This window comes from Balaenoptera physalus, assembly GCF_965194825.1.
Source record: "Balaenoptera physalus genome assembly, chromosome: 1".
NCBI classification, from domain to species: Eukaryota; Metazoa; Chordata; class Mammalia; order Artiodactyla; family Balaenopteridae; genus Balaenoptera; species Balaenoptera physalus.
Genome location: NC_138882.1, coordinates 194,179,191 through 194,200,429, shown reverse-complemented (window position 1 = coordinate 194,200,429; position 21,239 = coordinate 194,179,191). Strand labels below are relative to the sequence as shown.

At 64.8% G+C, this 21,239-nt stretch overlaps 1 protein-coding gene across 4 annotated transcripts in view; it reads right to left on the bottom strand.

Annotated features, from left to right (window-relative positions):
- The window catches only part of MEGF6 (multiple EGF like domains 6), a 99,248-nt gene that overhangs the window by 71,588 nt on the left and 6,421 nt on the right, over positions 1 to 21,239 (bottom strand). For all 4 annotated transcript variants that reach the window (XM_082434374.1, XM_082434376.1, XM_082434375.1 and 1 more), the window contains exons 3-4: positions 16,576 to 16,685; positions 5,725 to 5,829 (exon numbers count right to left, since the gene is read on the bottom strand). In XM_082434374.1, coding sequence (XP_082290500.1) covers positions 5,725 to 5,829; positions 16,576 to 16,685 — 215 coding nt within the window. The remainder of the gene's footprint in view (positions 1 to 5,724; positions 5,830 to 16,575; positions 16,686 to 21,239) is intronic.

Below are 21,239 nucleotides of genomic sequence, written 5' to 3'. Positions count from 1 at the left end.
GTCCCAAGGCGGCGACGGTCCAGGGACCCACACAGGGCACGTGGGCTGCAAAGATTCCCCAGACACCATCCAGGCTCGCCCACCCCAGTGGGGCCTCCATGTGCGCCCCGTCCTGCCCTGCTGGGCCCAAGAGGCCGTGTGCCAGCACTGAGCACATCACTGACCCCAGCAAATCAGAAACTGCCGGGGCTCAGTGGTCTCATCTGTATAATGGGACACGCACCCAGCCCACCCCAGGGCATGCCCAGAACTGCCCTTGCAGCCCAGCGAAGGGCAATTCACCAGAAGAGTCTGGACTGGCTTCCGGGGGTGTGGACAGGGCACTAGGGCCGAGGCAAGGGAAGGGCAGAGGGCAGATTCACAGGGTCCTTTCAGGAAACCACCCAGGAGGATGGGCGGGACTCCAGCCTGGGGCAGCCCTGGGGAGGGGAGGCTGGGAGGCCTTGTCCTTCTCCGCAGACCCAGCCTCGATCCTGCCCAGAAAGCAGGCCCCTCGTGGGCAGGGGCACTGGAGCCGCCTCTTCACCAAAAACCCAGCCGGGAAGCATGGGGGCAGGTGGGGCGAGCTCACAGACCCCCAGGCCCGGAGGGTCTGCCTCTTGGTGGATCCTGCTGTAATTATGTCATTAGAAGGCCAGCCCGTCTCAGGCCAGCCCTGGGAGAAGCCCATTGTGCACGAGCAGGCCTGGAGGACACAGTCATCTCGAAAGACAGAGGCGCCTTTGTGGGTGGTGGGGTCTGGGGGACAAACCTGGTAATTAAACGATTCACGGAGCGAACATGAATGCCCTTCCCAGAGTCGGCCGCTTTGTAAGGGCTGGGATTCTGTGTGCGGGCAGCCCCCGGGCTGTCCTGGAGCAGGCGGTCTGCGGACCCGCTGCCCTGAAGGGACGCGGACCACCGGGTACAGGGCAGCAGGCCACACCTGTCCCAGCCGACTGTCACGGCCAGCAGGGCCAGGGCAGAGGGCAGGGTCAAAGCCACCCACCACCTCCATTCAACCCAGCAGGCCCTCCCCACCCCCGGCCAGAGACGGCCCCCACCCCAGGCAGCAGAAGACACCAGTGCCAGCTCCTGCAGGGCGTGGAGCTCGCTGGAGATCTCGGGAACTGTCCTCAAAGGAGGGGTTTAGTGCAGCTAAGTCGGGCATGTGTGGAGAAGCCAAAGGCCACACTGTCCGCCAGGGCAGGGGCAGCAGGGCGGAGCAGAGCACAGTGGAGGAAGAGGCCTGGTGGGGCGGGGCAGCTCTGCGCACCCCTCAGGGAGAGGAGAGCCGGGTCCCAGCCTGGTCGCGGCCGGTAGCCAGGAGCAGCCCTCGGTGGTGTCTGGACCTCGGGCCAGGGGTCAGATTCCCACCCTCCGACACAGCGGGCAGCACTGAAGGGCAGCCTGGGAGGCCTGCTTCCTCTCCATTAATCAATTATCCCAGTTTAGAAACAAAGTCACCCTTGAGCCAAGGCCAGGAGCGCGGGACCCGCCGGGGCCTGCTTCCCGCCCGCACGCCCTCAGGGGCGGCCGCCTGCTCCCGCTTCCTCCTGGCAGAGCCCGGGGCCCCCACAGCCCCGCAGCCCTGCCTGCCCACTCCCAGGACCCCACCCACCGACGCCCTGCTCCGGTGGGGAAAGAGGCTCCTTCCAAGGGGCAGGCCTGGGCGTGGAGGCTCCAGGCGGGACCACTGAGCTCCCTCCCCGCAGAGTGGGGTGGGGCTGGAGGGGCAGGCCGCACAGGTTCCAGATCATTCCAACCAGCTCAGAGGGGGCCGCTAAGTCTCCTCAGATTCCAGGCTGAACCTTCCCTGCCGTCCATCCCCCACCAGCCCCTCTGGGCCAAACTGACTCCCTCCCTTCACTCTGCTCCTCTGCCCCCACCTTTCTCCCACCTGGAAAAGCCCACCCTGCCCCACCTGCACCTCTCCAAGCCTTCCTCAGCCCACAGGCCCTCCTCCAGGAAGCCCTCCGGACCACCCGGCCCTCTCCTGGGCGTCAGCAGTGACGCCCTGAGAGCTCTGTGTACCCGGGAGTCCCAGAACTGCCTGACATGGGCCCAACCTGCCCATTTTATAGGTGAGGAAACTGAGGCCCAGAGGGAACCAGGGCCAAAGCTTCTTGGAGCAAGAAGTACCTAAGGTGACCCCGGCCTCAGACCTCAGAGTCTGCTCTCGTTCCCCGAGGTCAGCAGAGACCAGGTCACGAGAGATGACCAGCGTCCACTGTGTCACCATTTATGATACAAAAGGAAGATAAATTAAGACGTAGTATGTTCTGAAGCATACGTTTTTCTTGCCTGTAAGATTCAAGGGCAGCCGGCCATGAGAAGCACTTGTCCCCAGCAGATCTTGGGGGGGCGGGGGGTGGGGGGAGGCCTCTGCCGTCTCTCACTCCGGGCAGGAGCCCACCAAGGGTCAGGGGCTCCCCAAAGGTGCCGGTCCACAGGGTAGGGAGGCCGGCGGTCCTGGGGGGCATCCCAACCCCAGGTCACCCCAAGGGAGAGGCAGCGTGGGCACTACCCCCCACGGGAGCTTGGGCACGCTGTGCGTGCGGGAACCCCAGGAACGCAGGGACCCCAGGAACATGGGGCCATCCTCCCCCCACCCCCATCATCCCTCACATCCCTCAGCGGGCCAGGCCTCTGGGGAGAGAAGGTCGCCACCACCCCCCAGGGCGCCCTGAGCCTCACCTGCACTGACACCTGTGACCTGCACAAACGTCCCCCATACTTTATCCCCACCAAACAGCGCGGGGAGTGGGGTCCAGCACGTTACCCTGAGGCCCACAGGCGCGTCTGGATGACACGATGCCTGCCCTGGATAGACAGCCGCCCTGGAGAGACAGCACCGGAATTTGGGGGAACCACAAAAAATATGGCTTTTATTTTCAAAACTGGAATCAGTTATAATTCGGGGGTGAGTTACATATGCCCAACTGTGCCAGGTCTCAGGTCTGGCGGCCCCAAACCCAGCGTGGAGGGACCGGAAGGGAACAGGGGCGGCCTCTGCAGGTGGCACAGTCCTCACACCAGCCCTGCACACCCAACCCTGCACACCAGCTCTGCACACCCAGCCCCACACACCCAACCCTGCACACCAGCTCTGCACACCCAGCTCTGCACACCCAACCCTGCACACCCAGCCCTGCACACCCAGCCCCGCACACCCAGCTCTGCACACCCAGCCCTGTACACCCAACCCTGCACACCCAGCCCTGCACACCCAGCCCCGCACACCCAACTCTGCACATCCAGCCCTGCACACCCAGCCCTGCACACCAGCCCTGCACACCCAGCCCTGCACACCAGCCCTGCACGCCAGCTCTGCACACCCAACCCTGCACACCAGCTCTGCACACCCAACCCTGCACACCCAGCCCTGCACGCCAGCCCTGCATGCCAGCTCTGCACACCCAACCCTGCACGCCAGCCCTGCAAGCCAGCTCTGCACACCAGCCCTGCACACCAGGCCTTTCTTCCAGGAGACGGTGCCCTAGGAGGAGGCCCAGGGGCCACCCTCCAGCTTTGTCTACTGCTCCCTGAAGGCCACATCTGTCACCCAACTGGCCATTCCAGGAAGCCCCCGACCCTGGAGGGCCACAGACTGGTCACAAGCCCAGTCCACCCCCAGTACAGATGCTCCTGCCTGGGAGGTGGGCAGGGTGGGGACCTGGGGATCCACCCCTCTCTCCTCCGAAGCAGATCGCAACCGTGCTCCACCCCCAACAAGGCCTGGCACCACGCCCGGAGACGGCACGGCCGGAAGGTTCCAGGTGCTCGCTGGGCCGGACTGTGCTTCCAGCCCCAGCTCTGCTGAGCAGTCAGCAGCTGCCGGGCCTCCCTGACCCTAGATTCCCCTTCCACGAAGCGGACGAAGTGACGATTCGGGGGGCGACACAGGTAGAGCGTGGTAAGGGCCAGGCGGGTGCGCCCGCCCGAGAGGCTGTCCCCACAGTGACCGTGGGGAGCAGGGCTGCTCTGGAGGCAAAGCCAAGCCTGGAGCCCAGGCCCCAAGAGGCTGGCAAGATCGCGGCTCCCACCCGGCCCCGCCCCCCCCCGCAGCACCGAGGGTGGGCCTCCAAGCCCAGCAGCTGCCCCAGGCGCCCATCCAGCTGCGTGCAAAGTGCCCCGCTGGGTGCCTAGCCCTCCCCACTGCGCCCCTGCCAGCCCGTGTACCCTCTGGTGCCAGGAGGCCGAGGGTCAGGGTCTCATGGGAGGGGCGCTGCTCAGTACGAAGGGAGCGTCCGCCAGTGATGCCCCAAGCTGGGCGCCTGAAAGAGCGCCAGGCGGAGAGTGGGGGCTGGTGGCCACAGGGAGCAGGGTGGAAGGGGAGGGGCTAGAGAAAGACTGGCCCTAGTCGGGGGTCCCGGCTGCTTCCCGAGGACGAGACCAAGGACAGGCCACACTGCAGAGTCACCTCCTCGCTGCCCTGCCCATCAGGCCACAACCCAGTCCCAGCAACATCCCCAAAGGCAGCTGGAGGCCAGGACGTCCCTCCCACCCCGACCCCACACAGTCCAGCATCTCTCCACACCCACCTGCGGCCACCATGAAAGACCCCGAGAAGAGGCGGAGCGTGGCAGCTGGGTCCCTGCATCCCAGCCTGGACCCCAGTCTGCGATGTTGTGGGGTGGGGTCACCTCTGTCCAGCCCACAGAGGGGCTCGGGATCTAAATCCACGAGGAGGCCTGGCTGAGGCTTGGAGCCTGGATAGTAAAGGGCACAGGGCAGAGACCCCCTACCCCCAGCACCTGGAGGTGACAGCAGTCCTCACTCCGTGGCCCGGGCAGCAGCCCCCGCCCCCGGCCGCCCAGAGCCCAGGGAGCACAGAGCCTTTCCGACAACAGTCAGCACCCTTGGGTACCAGCGCCCGGCTCAGAACTGTGGGACCCAGCCCCTCCCCAGGACCCCTGCCTTCAGCCACGCTTCGGGGGGGCACACTTGTGAATGCACAGGGAACGGCAAGAGCGCAGGGGTCCCCTCTACAAACGGGGGCCTCAATTCCCCACAATTTCCTGGTTTCCCTCCTGTTGTTTACTGGGCGTCCAGAGCCTTAAAGAGCGCGTCGCAGGATGTACGCCCCGCGTTCCCCTGGAAGAGGCCCCCAGCTGCTCACCAGAAGCAAGTTCAAAGCACCGGAAACTGTCCAGAGTGTTTCACTTCAATGGCGGCCGTGGCTCTATGCCCTGTTCCGGCAGGACCTGCGAGCTACACGGTCAGCAAAGAAATTCTGGACAAAGCAGAAAACCACCGGGGATACTCACGCCTTCCCCTCACGCCAAGAAGTCAGGAGGAATGTCTGCAGGGGTTCTTTGGGGGGCTTTTCCGGCATTCGTCTGCACCACCCCCACCAGCACCTGCTTTAGCCCATCTACACCCGCAGCGCCCCCAGCATCCGAGGCTGGATGCTCAGTGTGTCAGGCTCCAGTCTGCAGGTGTGTGACGTTTACTCAATCGGCCCCCTTGGGTAGGACCCCAGGTGTCCCCCAGCTTTCAACATGAAGGACACGGGGCAGGGGTGCAGCTCAGGGACCCCTGGGACGTGCTGCTTCCCTGCCGGCCCAGGGAGCCCGGCCAATCCCTGCCCGCAGAGGGCGCGATCGGACAGGGAGCGCTCGGAGACGGCAAGGTGCAGAGGCATCCCGTGAGAGAGGGTTACCTCCTACCCCCACCTCTGCCCGGCCCGCCCGCGCAGACCGCCAGGGCCTCGGTGCCTGCAGGGGACGCCACGCCACTCACCGTGCTGACAGCGGGGACCGTGGAAGCCGCGGGGACAGTGGCACAGGTGGGCCGAGTCGGGCACGCAGTGGCCGCCGTTAAAGCAGAGGCCGGGGCTGCACTGGGCTGTGGAGGGAGGGAGAAGACGCATGAGGAGGGGCAGGGGCTTGGGGGCACCCCCAGCCCACCGCCAGGACACAAGGTCCCCGGAGACGCCTCGCCCCATAAGTCTCCCCACAAGGTGAGGCCTCAGGCCTGGACAGAACCTGGACCCTCAAGAGACAGGAAAGCACCGCCCCCGGGGAGGGCACCCCAGGCGGGTGGGTCACACACGGCCCGACCGCCACCCCAGGGTCTGGGTTCAGTGAAGCCCCCTTGGGCGGGGAAAAAACCCCACTCCCTTCAATGGGACATGAAGGAGCTCCAGGGCATTTTCTGGGGGAGGCCGGGGGAGGAGGGTGGAGAGTAGGGGGTGCAGGGGAACAGCCCACAGCTAAAGGGGGCTGAGAGCTTGGCCAAGGCCCCCTCCCCCCAAGACCCCAACGGTGGAAATGACCAGACTGGTCCCACCCTCGAGGAGGGGCAGTGATAGCCCAGGCCCCCCGGGAGGGGAGGAAGGGAGGGTCAGGGCTGCGAGCGGCTGGCCTCCCCACCTTCTCCAGAGGAGACTCCCTGCTCCCAGACCCTCTCCCCACACCCCACCCCCAGCTGGGCCCAACGAGGTACCCTGAACCCACTGCCTCGCGGTGCCCTAGGGCTACTGAGCCCCCTCCAGCTCCAGGCCACAGTGTGGAGGAGGCCTCAGCCGGCCCGGGAGGCAGGGGCCCTGGATGGGAAGGGCAGGTGCAGTCCCAGCCCCGTCACAGCAGGGACCCCGGCCCACGCTGGACTGGGTGCCCCCGGGGGGGCTTCAGCACCAATTTTCTCGGCCCCCCGCCATGACCCCTACACCTACACAGTGCGGGCAAGGCCAGGGCAGGTGGGCTGTGCCCCCATCCCCGTGACCCCAACAGCCAGGCCCTGAGTCCAAGGGCTTCAGGGGTGCTTGCTGGGCGAGTGGACACTCTGAACAGTGGCCTGGACGCCTGCCAGGCAACCCAGAGCCCGGCGTGACCCACAGGTTCAGCAAGCTTGAGTATCGCTGGCAGCATTCCTGCCAGGAGCAGGGAGAGAAGCTGGATGGTGGAAGAGCCCAGGGGGAGGGATGCCGGCCAGGCGCACGGGTCCAAGCAGCCCCCTGGACCAGGCACTGCCCCGATGAGGAAACCAGGGCTCAGAGACACGCAGCACATGGCCCGGGGTCACACAGCCGCTGAGGAGGGGCCAGGCCCAGGGCTTTCTGACTTAGAGTCAGGAGGACCCTGCCGGGGAAGACACAGGGGGTCTTTGCAGGGAGCTGCTTCCTCCTCTTCTGTCCCATAACCAGGCTGCTGTCCCAGCCTCGGAGGGATCCCTCCTCTCGGGCCACCCTGCCAGGGTCCCAACTGGCACTCGCTCACACCTGAAAAACTCCCTGAGGATGTTTCTGAAATGCAGTGGGAGTGGGGGGCTGGGGGACAAAGCGGGTGCCGCAGGGGAGCCCAGAGGAAACGCACGGTGACCCTGGAACCCACACAGGTGACTCCGGGCCTGGGGCCAACCCAACTGTGCACCAGTGTCCCCACTGCTGAGGGCCTGAAACCTGTTGACTTGTGCAATTTTGTGGAGGAAGAGAAGCCAGCTGTGTTTAGTTTTCACATCTTAAAGAGGTTTGCACCATCCTGAAGGCCTTCAGCCCCAAACCACCACAACGGACCACTCCTCCGGGGGGAATCAGATGCCCAGGCTGGAGCCCACCCCGGGACTCTGCCCCCCAGGAGCCTCTGCAGGCCCCGCCAGGTTCACGCCCAGCCTGGGGGTCCCCGCGGACAGCACCCTGCCTGCGTCCACCTCTGCGGTCAGCTCCAGAGCTCAGGGGGAGGTAGCAACCCACTGCCTGCTCCCATGCCCCTTCCCCAACTTGGTACATGGTGTCACATCCACAGAGAGGCTCAGGCCAGAAACCCGGGAGCCGTCCTCACACTCGGCCCGTATCCAATCCAAAGCCAGCCCGTCGGTTCTACCTCCCATGCCCCTCGAGCCCACCCTTCTCTCCGCTTCAAGGCTGGACAAAACCGCCACCAGCATCCCCGCGGACGCCTCTTAGCCGGTCCCACTCACCCGCATCCTTTCTCTACGCTGCAGCCACCGTGATCCTTCACAACAGGAAGCGGATCGTGGGCGCCTGGTTGAGAGCCCTTCGGTGGCTTTCCATGGACCTGGCACAGAGCCCCCAGCCACCCGTCACACCCAGCGGCTGTCCACCTGGACAAGTCGTCACTTCCTCGGGAAGCCTTTCCAAGCCCCCGGCCAAATCAGCGCTCACAGCGCCCTGCAGTTTCCCACCGCAGCACCTTTGAGTGTAGCCAGCCCTTAACAGGGGCGACAGCTCAGCTCCCACCCCAGGCCTGGGCTCCCTAGGGGCAGGCAACTACCCCGCCTCCATCACCATCACGTTCCTTGGAGCCACCGACACGCCGACACTTAGAAGGGGCTCCATAAACTTTGTTGAATGAATGAATAAAGAGATAATTAAAAGTCAGGCCAAGCGGGACCTGAGAGAGTTATTTGTCAGGAAGCCTTCGGGGGGAAAGGCAGGCACTCAGGATCCAAGAGGGATGCACAGGGCAGCACATCCTTAGATGGAAAAAAGAAAAGGTTTCACAACAAAGATGCACAAAGCTATGCCCCAAACCAAGAAGGGTTGCTCCCAGTGGTCCCAAGGCTCGTGGGACGCGGGAAAGATGGGGTTACCGTGGCGGGAAGCCTGAGACCAGTGGCACGGGGTGGCACCGGGCACACACGCCTCGTGGCAGGACGGGCAACCAGGGCACAGGGACGGGGCATCACTGCAGAGCACCCGTGGGTCCAGCCCCGTGTGATCCCTCCCCCAGGCCAGGCGGGAGTCAGGGACGCCCCCGGCAACCCAGCCACCCCTCCCGCTGTCACTCAAGCCACCTCAGGGACAAGCATCCCCCAAAAGACCCCGCCGCAGCTGAGGAAGGGCCACAGGCGACAGTCACAGGACAGCCAAAACCTGGAAATGGAGCTCAGGAGCAGCAGACCGTGGCTTCGTATAAGGACGTTTGTCTTCCTCGAAGAGAAAAGGGAGGGGCCGTGTGTGAGAAAAGAGTTGGCAGGTAGGAAAATAGACCCAGCGGGATGCGTGGAAATGAAAAACATGAAAACTCCACATACAGGTGTTAAATGAAGGTTGGATGCTTTGAAAACAATTTACAGATTGCTAAGTAACAGACGTGTTTTATACTTAACATCAGCTACGTTTTTAATGAATTTTATGAGGGCCTACTGTATGCCACGGGGACAGCAGGGGGCTGGTTTGGGAACCCACCCTCGTGGCCCTTGGCTGGGACTGAACCCACAGGACCCTCAGGGGCCCTGGAAGGAACTGTTCGAGCCCACGAGTGTGAGAAATGCAAGAACAGGTGGAGGTAAGCCCGGGGGTGGGGGCACGGTGCCCACAAGGCCTATGGCTGCCAGGGGGCCAAGTCCTCGAGGCTACAGGATGCTCTCGCGCTCCCCAGACCCCGCTGGTTCCCGCCGCCCAGAAGCCTTCGCAGGGCAAGGCAGCTCAGGTTCTGTAGATCCGTGTTCAAGTCCCAGCCCTAATACTCATCAGTCGGTTGGAAATTTGGGCTAAACTCCCTCATACACGTCAAACGCGATGTTCTCACGGACCCTTCACGCTCTCAGAGTGTTGCCTCCACACTGTCTCCTGGAGCTGAAGACTCACACAGCCCCCCAGCAGCCCACGTCCAGGGACCACGATCTCCCCACGTTACAGACCCGGAGCCGAGGTGCGGGCACGTTGACCAGGCCTTCGCCGTGGGGCGAAGCTAGGCGCATCTGCCCCATTCCTAGAACCAAAGGCTGGGAGGGTCCTTAGGGGTGCCCAGGCCCGAGGGTGCTCCTGGCCGGGCCTGGGTGCGGGCGGCAGATTAGGCGGCACAGCCCCCAGAGCGAGGACACCATGTCCAGGCATCGCCAGTGGCATCCTGATGCCAGCCACTTCCTCTCACGGCGGAAGGCAGCACACACCTGTGCCTGGCCGGACCTTGATCAAGCGCACTGGCCATGGCGGCTGCAGCCGCGCTCTCCCAGGACGGACTGGCCATGGAAATGGGACTCGACTGCTCTCCAAAGGCTCAGTTTCTGCAAGTTCAGCCCCTGGACCACTTCCCTGGACCTGGGCTTGGCTGAGACCACGGCTCCTTCTCTCCACCCCCCAAGGGGCTAGTGGAAAGCTGAGTGACCACAGGCGGGAGAGGGTGACCCAGGCTGACACCTTTGTCCAGCCTGCCAAGCCACGCACCCACCCACAGGCTGCGGACACACACCGAGGTCACCGAATGTGTTTCCGGGAGCCAGCCTGCAAGCGAGTGCTCCGCTGCGTCCCCAGGCACCTCCCCCAAGCCGCCCAGAGGCCTCCGCAGGGCGGGCTGACTCAGCAAGGTCACGGGGACACAGGGGTGGTTCCCTCCGTATCTCGTTTCCTAAGCCTCATCCAAGTCACTGATAAGAGCTGCCGGTGCACGGGCGGGCGTGGGTGCCCAGCTCAAGCTGACAGTGGCTAAGGAAGGGAGGCCACTTCCCTGGGAGCCCAGGGGACAGAGCAGGCGCTGAGCCCTCCTGTCTTCTCCCTCTGACCCTGTTCCTGCCGGCCTTCCACCCCGCGCTGGCCGAGGGCCAGGGGCCCGGATCACATGCCCCACTCCAACCTCCCCTGCTAGGACCCCTGCGGCAGCGAGGGAGTCACCTTAGTTCCATGCTGGGCACTCAGGCTCCAAGTGCTTGAGGAAGGGCCAAACCCTCCAGGCCGGCTGCCCGGTGCCCTGTGCCTAGACCAGCACCCACCACACGGGGGGCTCCAGGAGACAGGTGGACAGACTCCCACTGCCCAGAGTCGGGCCCGCCTCCCAGAGCCCCTGCATGGTGGCAAGTCCAGGCATAGGCGAGCCACACCGGCTTTGGGAGACCGTGTCCGGTCAACAGAGAAGTGGGAGGCTGAGGGGCCACGGACCCTGATGACTGCGGAAGCCCGCTGCCCCCTCCAGGCCCATCCTGGGCTGCAGAACCCCTGGAGAGCAGATCTGGACAGGGCAGCATCCCTCCTTGCCCCCATCACGTCCACTTCCCGAAGGCAGTCGGTGGGGGGTGGGCGCTGTGCACCCAGAACCTTCTGGAAGGGCTGGACCTGGCCCCTGCTCTGCCTGGCACTCGGATCGTTCTGGGCTCTGGGTGACGGTGGCACCTCCATGTCTCATTGCCTGTGCTCCCCACCGCGTCGCAGCCCCAGTGAGAGCACGTGTGTGGGCGTCTGCGCACCCATGGGAGTGGGAGCTCGTGCACACGTGTGAGCGATCGTGCACATGTGAGTGTACATGTAGATGTACAATCATGAGCATGTGTGTACATGTGTGTGAGTGAACGCATGTGAGTAGGTCACATACGTGTGAGTAAATCCAGGCATACGTGTGTGCACGCATGTGTATGTGAGGCTGTGTGTGGTGAGCCCCTCTGGGTGTGAGTGGGTGTGTAATCGTGTGCTGGGCACAGGGCCGGGCCAGTGACTCACGGTTTGGAGAGACCTGGGGTGTGCGGGACACACCGGGACAACACGTCCTCCCCCGGCAACCCGGGGGACATTCACGTCCACGCCGAGGACAGGAGAGCCAGGATGCCAGCTCTGCAAGTTCCCACGCCGGGCGCAGGGCTGCCGTGTTGCATCCAGAACGGAAAAGGAAAAGTGAAGGGCAGAGGCCAGAAAGCCGAGGGCGGCCCTCCCCGGGGGTTCACGGCCGCCTTCCTGCAGCTCCTTCCCCGCAGGCCCCCAACAGCCAGGCCCAGCGCCAGGCCCAGCGCCAAAGGACCGCAGAGGAGGTGGAAGGGAAGGGAGGCCTGCCTGGCGGTCCGACAGTGGGACGCAGGGGCGCCGAGCCCAGGCCTCACCCCGGGGCCCTGATTGTAGGCACTGGCACGCAGATCCAGGGCTGCATCCGGTGGTTTGGGCTCCCGGCGTGGGGACAACGGCTCAGCCCTTCCCTGTTCCTGTGGCCTGGAACCTTCCCTTCCCTCTGCGGTGGGGCTCTTCCCTGGGCACGAGCAAGGCCCACCACTCACATCACACAGGCCACCAACGCCCTGGACAGAGAGGCCTCCCAGACCCCACTTAAGCCGGCACCACCCATCGGTCAGCCCCTTCCCACCTCACTTTTCTCTGTAGCTTCCCCACTCACCGGCATGTAATCTGTCCCTTCCTTCCTTCCTTCCTTCCTTCCTTCCTTGCTTCCTTCCTTCCTTCCTTCCTCCCTTCCTCCCTCCCTCCCTCCCTCCCTCCTTCCTTCCTTCCTCCCTCCCTCCTTCCTTCCTTCCTTCCTTCCTTTCTCCCCCTCTCTTCCATGAGAACAGGGCAGGTACCAGCCTCTGCTCAGGCCCCTCCCACGCCCAAGCGCAGCGCCCGGCACCCCGTCGGCCCTCCCCAGACGCTGGTCGAATGGATCACCTACACACTTCCCAGTACATGCTTTAGGGACACCGTTTTATCGTTTTGCCTTTTTGCTTCTTTTTCTTTCTTCCTTTTTAAAGAAAGAATTAGTTTGGAAAACACTACACAGTCTGTGTCAGAAGCCTGCAGCGCACATTAGCATATCAAAGCCTCTGAGAAGTGCTGCAAAAACAGAACCTGCTTAACGTGCTCTACACAGAGCTTCCCTTTCCCAGGGCTCTCTTCACATCCCACGGAGCTGGTGCAGCCCCCGGCCCCTCCTCGGGCACTGCTTCTCCGACCTGTGGCCTCCTCCGATGGACTGAGCCCAGCCCACATGGAGAGAGTTCAAGATGAAGCTACAAACAGTCTTCCCGGCACCGGTTCCATCTCAGGCTCCGCATGCAGGGTGTCTGGGGGGTTGAGCCGCTCCAGGCCAGGTACCTCATCTGTGCATTCGGGTCCCTGCTTCGATAAGGGGGAGGCAGGACCCAGGGTGACCATGGCTGAAACATTGGGAGGGTCCAGGCAAAATCTGCCACCTGACTGGGATAGAGGTGGAATTCAGAGAGCCACTGAGCAGGAGGCCTGGCACCCCAACAGCAGGAGGGGCCCCCCAGGGCACACGTGCTCTGGACCCACAGGTCCTGGGGAAGGCCCTGGTCATCAGGCACCCCACCCAGCTGGCACTTTTTCTTTTCGGTCACCTCCCGGTCACACATGCCGCTAAGTGGGTCTCGGAGGAATCCCAAAACCATTAGAAGCTTCCTGCACAAATACCACGGGGGCCTGACACTGGCCCGCACGCAGCCCAGTTTCCAGGTCACATCCCAGGGAGGACATTTCACTGTGGCTGGTGGAGAGGGGCGGGGCCAGCAGGGGTCAGCGTTCCAGGGCCCTGCCCCCGCCTGCCTACCTCTCCGGGTCCCCTGGCTGCAGAGAGCCTGGACCAGGGGACAAGGGAAGGGGCTAGAGAGGCTGGCGAGGGGGGGGCAGTGGGGAAATGAGGAAAGGGGCAAACAGACAGAGAGAAAGAGGGAGGGCGGGAGCCCTTTGCCTCATCACCAGCCCCTCTGCTCGCTCTCAGGGTCTCGGAGGACCCTGACCCCGTCTGCAGGCCTGACGCTTGTTGGCACGCAGCCGGGAGGGGACCAAAGGCAGCCACCCTGGACTCACACCTGACCCCCGCCCCGAGGCAGGGCTTTCCAGGGACTGGGGGCTCCGTCACCTATTGGGACCCCAAGACCCCCACCCCAAGACAGGTGCCTGATGCGACCCTGCACCTGCCCCCAGTGTCCCCTGTGAGAGCCCCCGGTGAGAAATGCACAAAGGGCTTGGAGCCAGGCTTCCAGAAGGCTCCAGCTCCACCCAGCTGGGAACTAGCCCTGAGGGGCTACAGGCAGAGTGACCCCAAGGGCTCAGCTACGATGTGGGGAGGCTGAGGAAGGGCCCCTGGCCGCCCACCTCTCCTTCCTCCTTCCCCTGCCTCCGCTTCCTCTTCCTCGGCTCCAGCCGGCTCCCCTCACACCCCAGCGCCCATCTGGCTGGCTGGCTGGTCTGCCCATCCTCACGCATCAGTGTCATTTCAGTGTCCGCCAGCAGCAGCCGGCCTCCTGACAGACCTGAGCTCCCCATGCGCAGGTACTGACCCACCCGGTTCCCCTGAATCCCCAGCGCTCGGGGGCAGCGGAGCAAAAGCCAAACGAATGAAGGAGTGAAAACATGAATGAATGAACCAATGAGCCGGGGCTGAGGGTGGGATCCTGGGCTCTTGCCCTGCCCCGTGTGAACCGCCACCTACCCTCACACGCTGGCCACCCAGACTCTTGGGGGACAAGTGAGTGCCCCAAGAGGCCAGATCACACGGCTTTTCCTGGATAATTCAAAAAAAACAGATAGGGCTTCCCTGGTGGTGCAGTGGTTGAGAGTCTGCCTGCCAATGCAGGGGACGCAGGTTCGAGCCCTGGTCTGGGAAGATCCCACATGCCGCGGAGCAACTAGGCCCGTGAGCCACAACTACTGAGCCTGTGCGTCTGGAGCCTGTGCTCCGCAGCAAGAGAGGCCGCGACAGTGAGAGGCCCACGCACCGCGATGAAGAGTGGCCCCCGCTCACTGCAACTAGAGAAAGCCCTTGCACAGAAACGAAGACCCAACACAGCCAAAAATTAATTAATTAATTTTTAAAAAATAATAATTTTACAAAAAACAGATAAAAGTCAGATACATAAATAAATAAATCCTGCCCTAAAAATGAATTTTTAAAAACAAACAACCAAGAAAGCCAAAGCCTCAAGTTCAGAATACACGTGGGGACCCTGTCCTGTGTCTCCTGGCTGATGTGACAAGCTGGACCACCAGGGCCTGACCCAGCAGCCGAGATCCCCCCATTTCCCCACCACCCCAGCCCTGCCCCCAGCCAGCCGCAAGGCCCAGGCTGCCCTGAGAGGGTCCCGGCCGAGACCCCTCCCCAAGCCTGAGAAACCCCAAAGGCCAGTCCTGGGCTGGTTCAGGACCCACCCGCCAAGCGGTGTGGCCGCATCCCCCGTCCTGCCGGCCAGCCAGGCCAGGGCAGAGCCAGCTCGACCATTCTGGCCAGGGGCACAGGCGGAACCAGAGGACAGGCCCGCCAGGCTACGGGTGAGACTGTCGTGACCCCTGGCACTACGGACCTGACCCCATGCTTGCCTCCGTTCCTGAAAAGCCAGCACTTGGACCGTCTCCGCAGTGGGCCTCCTGGGGTCTGGACGGCCCTTGGCCCTCCCGCTCCCCTCACCCAACCCTGGGATGGTCACTCCAAGACACAGGTGACCCCAAGGGTCACCAAACCCCAGTTCAGGGGTGCACAGCAGACGATAATTGTGGGAAAACTGCCAGGCGAACCTGGACCTGCACCTGCCCCTCCCCCTGCCCAGGAAGCCAAGCCCAGAGGGTCCCCACCCCAGGCCAGCCACGCGCAGGTGCACCCACGTCCCTCCCTGGGCGCGAGAGGCCACACTCTCCCTCACAAACCCGGGGGGACGCAGGCCTAGACCCCACCTCCTCTCCTCCACAGGTCATCGCTGTAGACATGAGAGCCACAGAGAGAAAGGCCGCCGTCAGAGCTGGACGCTCCCACCCAGGGGCCGCTGGCCGGCGTCCACCCGGTCCCCCGCCGTCCCTCCTGTGGCGCGTCCTGGTCCTCTCCCCCGCCTCCCTTCCTGGGGAGAATTACTCATTTCCTCTCCTGGACAAACATCACCACACCCTTTACTTTCCCCCCTTTCCCGCCGGAGTTCACAAAGGGCGTCTGTGGCCCCCGTCTATGGGCCCCCGGGGGCCGCAGAACAGGCGGGGACATGACCCCTGAAGTCCAGTTCCCGCCCCAGGCACAGAACGGCCCACCCGTGGTTAACCCGCTCCGGGGGGAACCGCGACCCGCCACCCCTCACGATGCAGCCCGGCCTCACCCTGTCCAGATGCCACGGCGCCGTCTCAGGGGAGGCCTGACCCCTGGGTGGGCCGACCTCTCCAGGGGGGGACACTGCCTCCTCGCACCCAGTCAGCCCCCCCTGCTGGCCCACCTGTGCCCACACCCACAGGCCGGGAGCCCTTCCCAGCACCCTACAGCTGGACTCCAAGCCATGCCCGTTCCTTTTACGAAGCAGAGGCTTCACAGGCAGCCGCTAAGATCAGAACCCGATTCCGGCCCCTCTCGGTCCCGGGTCCCCGTGTCTGCAGCAGAGGCTGCCCGCGGTCACATGCAGGTGCTCAGGGGCTGCCCCCGCACCGCCCCGCGCATCTGTCAGGACCTCCCTCTTTGAAGGAGGCAGCAGACGAGGAGGCTGAGGCCCAGGACACCGGCGAGGGGGAAGGACGGACCCGCAGCGCGGGGCGTGGGCAGGCGGGGCAGGCGGGGCAGGCGGGGCAGGCGGGGCAGGCGGGCCAGGGGCTCCATAACACCGACGCCACACCAAGCTCAGGGGCGTCTGAGGCCACTGGCGCCAACCCACGGCCCCGGGTCTGCCCTCGGACCCCTCCCCGGTGCCAGGCACTTGGGCACCAGCAGACGGCCCCCCACCCTCCAGCTCGGCACCCCCGCCAGCCTCTCCTTCCGCGGCTCCGGCCGGCGTCGGGGCTGGAGGACTCACTGGGCCTTCTCCTTCGTTATGTCATGCAAGCAGCCTCTGGCGAGCAGAGTGGCCGAGAGAGCAGCCCTGAGGTCTCCCACGCCGCCCACTCCCGTTAGACTGGACGGGAGGCTGCGGCATCTGTGGCAGGAGGGGGGCTGGGCGGGGCCGGCGGGCACTCACGGGAGAGGCAGCCCTGGTCTCCGGGCTGCTGGTTCCACCCCGGGCAGCACCGCAACACGGTCTGGGCCTCCATGGCGTACACCTGCCTGTAGCCCGTGTAATAGACGGTTCTAGGAGAGAAGGGAGAAGGGGGGCGTTACCGTCGAGGGACCGGGCTCGAGGCACTTCTGCCCGATGCGTTCGGCTCTCACCGCACCCAGTCCCCCAGACCGATTCTCCCACTGTCCCCATTTCATAGCCGAGCAGGTCAAGGCACAGAGGTGGGCGGAAGGTCTGCATCCCAAGGCTGCACCAGGTGAACGAGGGGCCACTGGGGGCAGCGGGGGGGTGGGGGGGGTGGACAGCCACCCTGGAACCAGCAACAGGGCGACACGCCGCCCCTTCCCTCTCTGCCCCCGGGGTGGTCCCGGCTCTGAGCCGGCCTCAGGACAGGCATCGTGGCGCACACGTGGCTCTCATCGCCAAGCCAGTCTGCTTGGACACGGACAGAGGGTCTGGGGGTCAGACTCAGAGTGTCCAGCCTGGGAGCAAGAGTGGCTCCTGGAATGAGCCCAGTGGGCCGAGGTGCCCAGTGCTGGGCGGACCGTGCCCCAGGCTCTTGGCCCACCCGTGCACCAAGGAGGCAGGCGGCGGGCCTGTCCTGGGGCGTCCCCGAGGAGGGATCCCTTCCCCCACCAAGGGCTGCCCCAGGGAGACAGGCTGATGGGGGTGAAGCAACGGTGGGCAGCAGCAGGAAGACCCGAGTGTGTGAGCACACGGCCCTGAGGTCAGAAGGGAGCAGGCAGGAGGGCTTCCTGGAGGAGGGTGGCCCGGGTCCAAGGCTGGTTCCTGCTCTGATGGGAGAGGTACGGCCTCACAAAGGTTGAGCAGAGGGAGGCAGAGCCCCACCCAGGAGCTGGAAGTAGGCAGCCGATCAAGACAGCCTGGGGCCTGGCATGGGGAGTGGCCGCAGGAAGGTGGTGCCCATGTACCAGAGACAGACCGGCCTCACCACCCAGAGGGGTAAGGGCCTCCTGTCTATCCCCTCCCCAAATCCACAGATTGCCCTTGGCCACCTGCACCTCGAGGCCCCTGTAAGCCCAGCCATTCAGGGCCACCTCTGCCAGTCCAGCCCCGGCCTCCGCCCTGCTTCTCCTGGCATCGCCAGCCCCCATGGCAGGCAGTCTTGGTGCAGCAGTCGGCGAGGGGCTGCCTCCCCCAGCCCCGGACTCGCCTGCAACCATGAACCTGGAGCAGAAGCCAGGGTAGGGGGTAGAGGGTGCCCTGCTCCTACTCAGCCCCATCAAACTGACCCCCTGCCCCCCACCCACCTCCCTCCAGCTGCACCCCAACGCCAGGGCTCCTGGGTCCCTCCTGGAAACCTCTGCTTCTGCTTCTTCAGAGAGTGGGTTAAACAACGCAAGGATCTGCCCGACACCCCTGCCAACCTCCCGGGGAAGCCACCCTGGCTCCCCCTCCTTACACCCCCCCCGCCCAGACAACCTCCACCCCCACCTGGTGATGGTCAGGAAGACGGACGGCTAACTGCCCCGCTTGCCCCGACACCAAGCAGTGTCCCCCAGATCCACGCCCACCCGGAACCTGTGAGGGTGGCCTTATTTGGAAATAGGGTCTTGACAGATGTCCTCAAGTTAAGACGAGGCCAGCGAACTGGCTTAGGGTGGGCCCTAGTCCAATGACCGGTGTCCTCATAAGAAGAGGGAACTGTGGACACAGACAGAGGGAGAAGGCCAGGCGACCACAGAGGCAGAGACTGGGGTGATGCCGCCACCAGCCCAGAAGCGCCAAGGATGGCCGGTCATCACAGGAGCACGGACAGGCCTGGAGCAGACCCTCCCACCGAGCCTCCAGAAGGGACCACCCTTGCCCACACCTTGACCTCAGACTTCTAACCTCCAGACTGTGAGAGCGTAAATCCCTGTTGTTTTAAGCCCCCAGTTTGTCATAATTTGTTACAGCAGCAACAGGAAACTCATACACAGGCCCTGGGGTCCACGGCTGTGAGGTCCCTGTGTTTACAGTGACAAGCCTGGTCAAGGGGATGTTGGGGGCAGGAGGGAGGGGGAGGGACAGAGAGTGGAGGAACGGGAGGAGGGGAGGGGACAACCTGGGGCCCACCCTCCAGGCACAGCACCCCCGCGCCCACTGCCATCTGTAGGACTGGCGACCTGGGGCCTGGCCAACAGCAGTTGGGTCGAGGGCCCTGGAGGCCCCCGGAGCAGCGGGAGGGGCTGGGCTGCTGTCTCCAGGTCATGGACACCTGGAGACATGGACACCCCTGCCCCCAGCTTGCTCTTCCCGGCCCTCGGGAGTGGCATGAAGCCCGTGGCCGCCGGGGGACCTGGACCCCACCAACCAACCAAGGCGCTTCCCGGAAGCGTGACCGCGCGCACGTCACTGCGTACAGGCAGCTCGGGGGACTCTGCACAACGCCACTCTGGCAGGACATGAAACCAGTTGCCTGGAGAGAGACCGACCACAGTGGTGGACAATATCTGGCAGAGCAGAGGGTGTCTGGGCCCTTCCGTCGTAAATATTTACCCTTTCCCCGGGCTACGTGCTGCTCCTCCCCGCCACCGGGAAGACAGGCCAACTGGGCCCATCTGCCGCCCTCTCCAGCATCCCCTGAAGTTAGTGACCCTTGGAGACAGCGGGTCGGCCTGCAGCCCCCACTGGGCCTGAGAGCCAGCCCTTGCCCCCTGCAGCTCACATGGGACACCTCACATGGGAGAGCTACAGGGGCTCCGGCCACGGCCAGGAGCTGCTTCCTGCAGGGCCAGGTGGACAGGGGGACGTGGCCTCCAGGCTGGTGTCTATCCCTCCGCCTTATGCAGCCTCCGCAAAGCCCAGGCCCCGGCGCAGCGGGATCGGGGGGAGGGGCCTGGTGGGAGCCGTGCTCCGACCACCCTCTCCCTCCCCCCCTTCCTTCCTGCCCCCCAGGGGGCACGTGGCCCAAGCTCCCCCACCCTGGGGCAGCCTGTACTGGCGGGTTTGTTGGGGAGACGCCCGCTGTGGGGAGAGGGGCAGCAAGCCGCCTGACGTCCTCGTCCAGTCTGTCAGATATCACCTCGCCTGCTCTGGGCCAGGAGAGAGCCCCGTGTCACCCCACGTGGCCCTGCCAGGGCCACGCAGCAGGCCCGCCAGCCCAGAAATCAGAAATGGGAGTCACCGTGGCTGCAGGAGAAACGGCGGCTGCCACGGAGCAGCCACGTGTGTGGCCTGGCCCGTGGCTGGTTACATAAACCTCCCCCAGCTGCAATCCAGGCCTGGTGCCCCCGCTCTGCAGTCGGGGGACAGAGGCTCAGACAGGGTCTGACCCCAGAGCGAGGTTTGGTCCACCGTGAGCCCTCGCTTGCTGGCCCCCCCTGGGAGCTCCAGAGAGGAGGGGCCTCCTGTCTGTCCAGGGGAGGGAGGGCGACCCTGAGCTGGTGCAAGTTGGGGTGCGGTCAAATCGTGGGGTACAGAGTGTGCTGCCTCTAAATGCAGCTCCTCAGACCGCAGGGCCCTCAGCTGTTGCACCGACACCGGTGGGTGTGGGCGAGCGGAGGGGCCGGCCTCCCGCCCTCGCGGCTGAGATGCAGCCTGGCCCCTCCCCCATCCACGCCCCCCCCCACCCCGGCTGCGGGCGTGGGCCGAGGGGAGGTGCCGGCAGAAGCAGGAGGGTGGCTCAGCAGGCACCAGCGTGCCCTGTGTTTCCCAGAGCACGTGGGATGCTGGGGCCTCTGCGGACACGCTGCTGATAGGCGAGGAGAAGTGACACGGACCAAGGAGGGCTGGACGCTGGTCTGGCCGAGGAGGAGGGAGGGCTGGGGCTCAGGGCGGGCTTCACGGGGAAGCCGGAGCCTCTGTGGGTTACTGAAGGACGGAGAGGAGCGGGCCGGCGACGGAGCCCACAGCCTCGACGGCCACTGGAGGGCCAGCTGGACGAGGCATTTGGGAAACCTTGCACAGCTGGAACGGTGGGCTCGGCCACAGGCGTCGTGGGGGGCACACAACACGCTAACGAGGCCGGGGGCCCTCTGGAAGGGGAATGAGGCCGGTACCCCCGCAAGCACTTGGCACTGACCCCAGGAAACGCTGCAGGACGCTGACGGCCGTGAGCACCGAGGCGGGGAGGCAACCTCGCTCACCTGGAGCGAGGACAGCCCAGCAGAGGAAGGCGGAGCCCGGCTCCAGCCCAGAGCCAGACGGACGGGATGGTGGCCGCCACGGAGCCAGGGGCCCGCACTGCTCCCGCGGAACTGCGGCGGCCCTGCTGGGTTTCAGGAGGGAGGGTCCCTGACGCCCGAACTGGGCAGTGCAAGGACAGGACCCCAGAGGCCCTCCCGAGCCTTCCCAGGAAACTGCCCAGAACACACACCCCCGCCCCAGGCTGCACACGGCCTCCCCAGCGCCCAGACTCCCCACCAGGAAGCTGAGGTGCCAGCCACCTTGGAAACGCTGTCCCCCCGCCCTGCCCAGGCCGGCCTGGAGAAACGGTCTGACAGCCAGTCACAGGGGCCTCCGCAGCACCGCCACCCAGCCCACTCTCCAGCCCAGGGACCACAGGGCTTCTGGTTGCTTCCAAAAGAGCGCCCTTTCACCACAAGTTGGGGGGAGGGGTGCGGGAGGGGGGTGGCAGCTGATGTGACCTGATTCCCATTTAGCAAATCCACCTACATCCA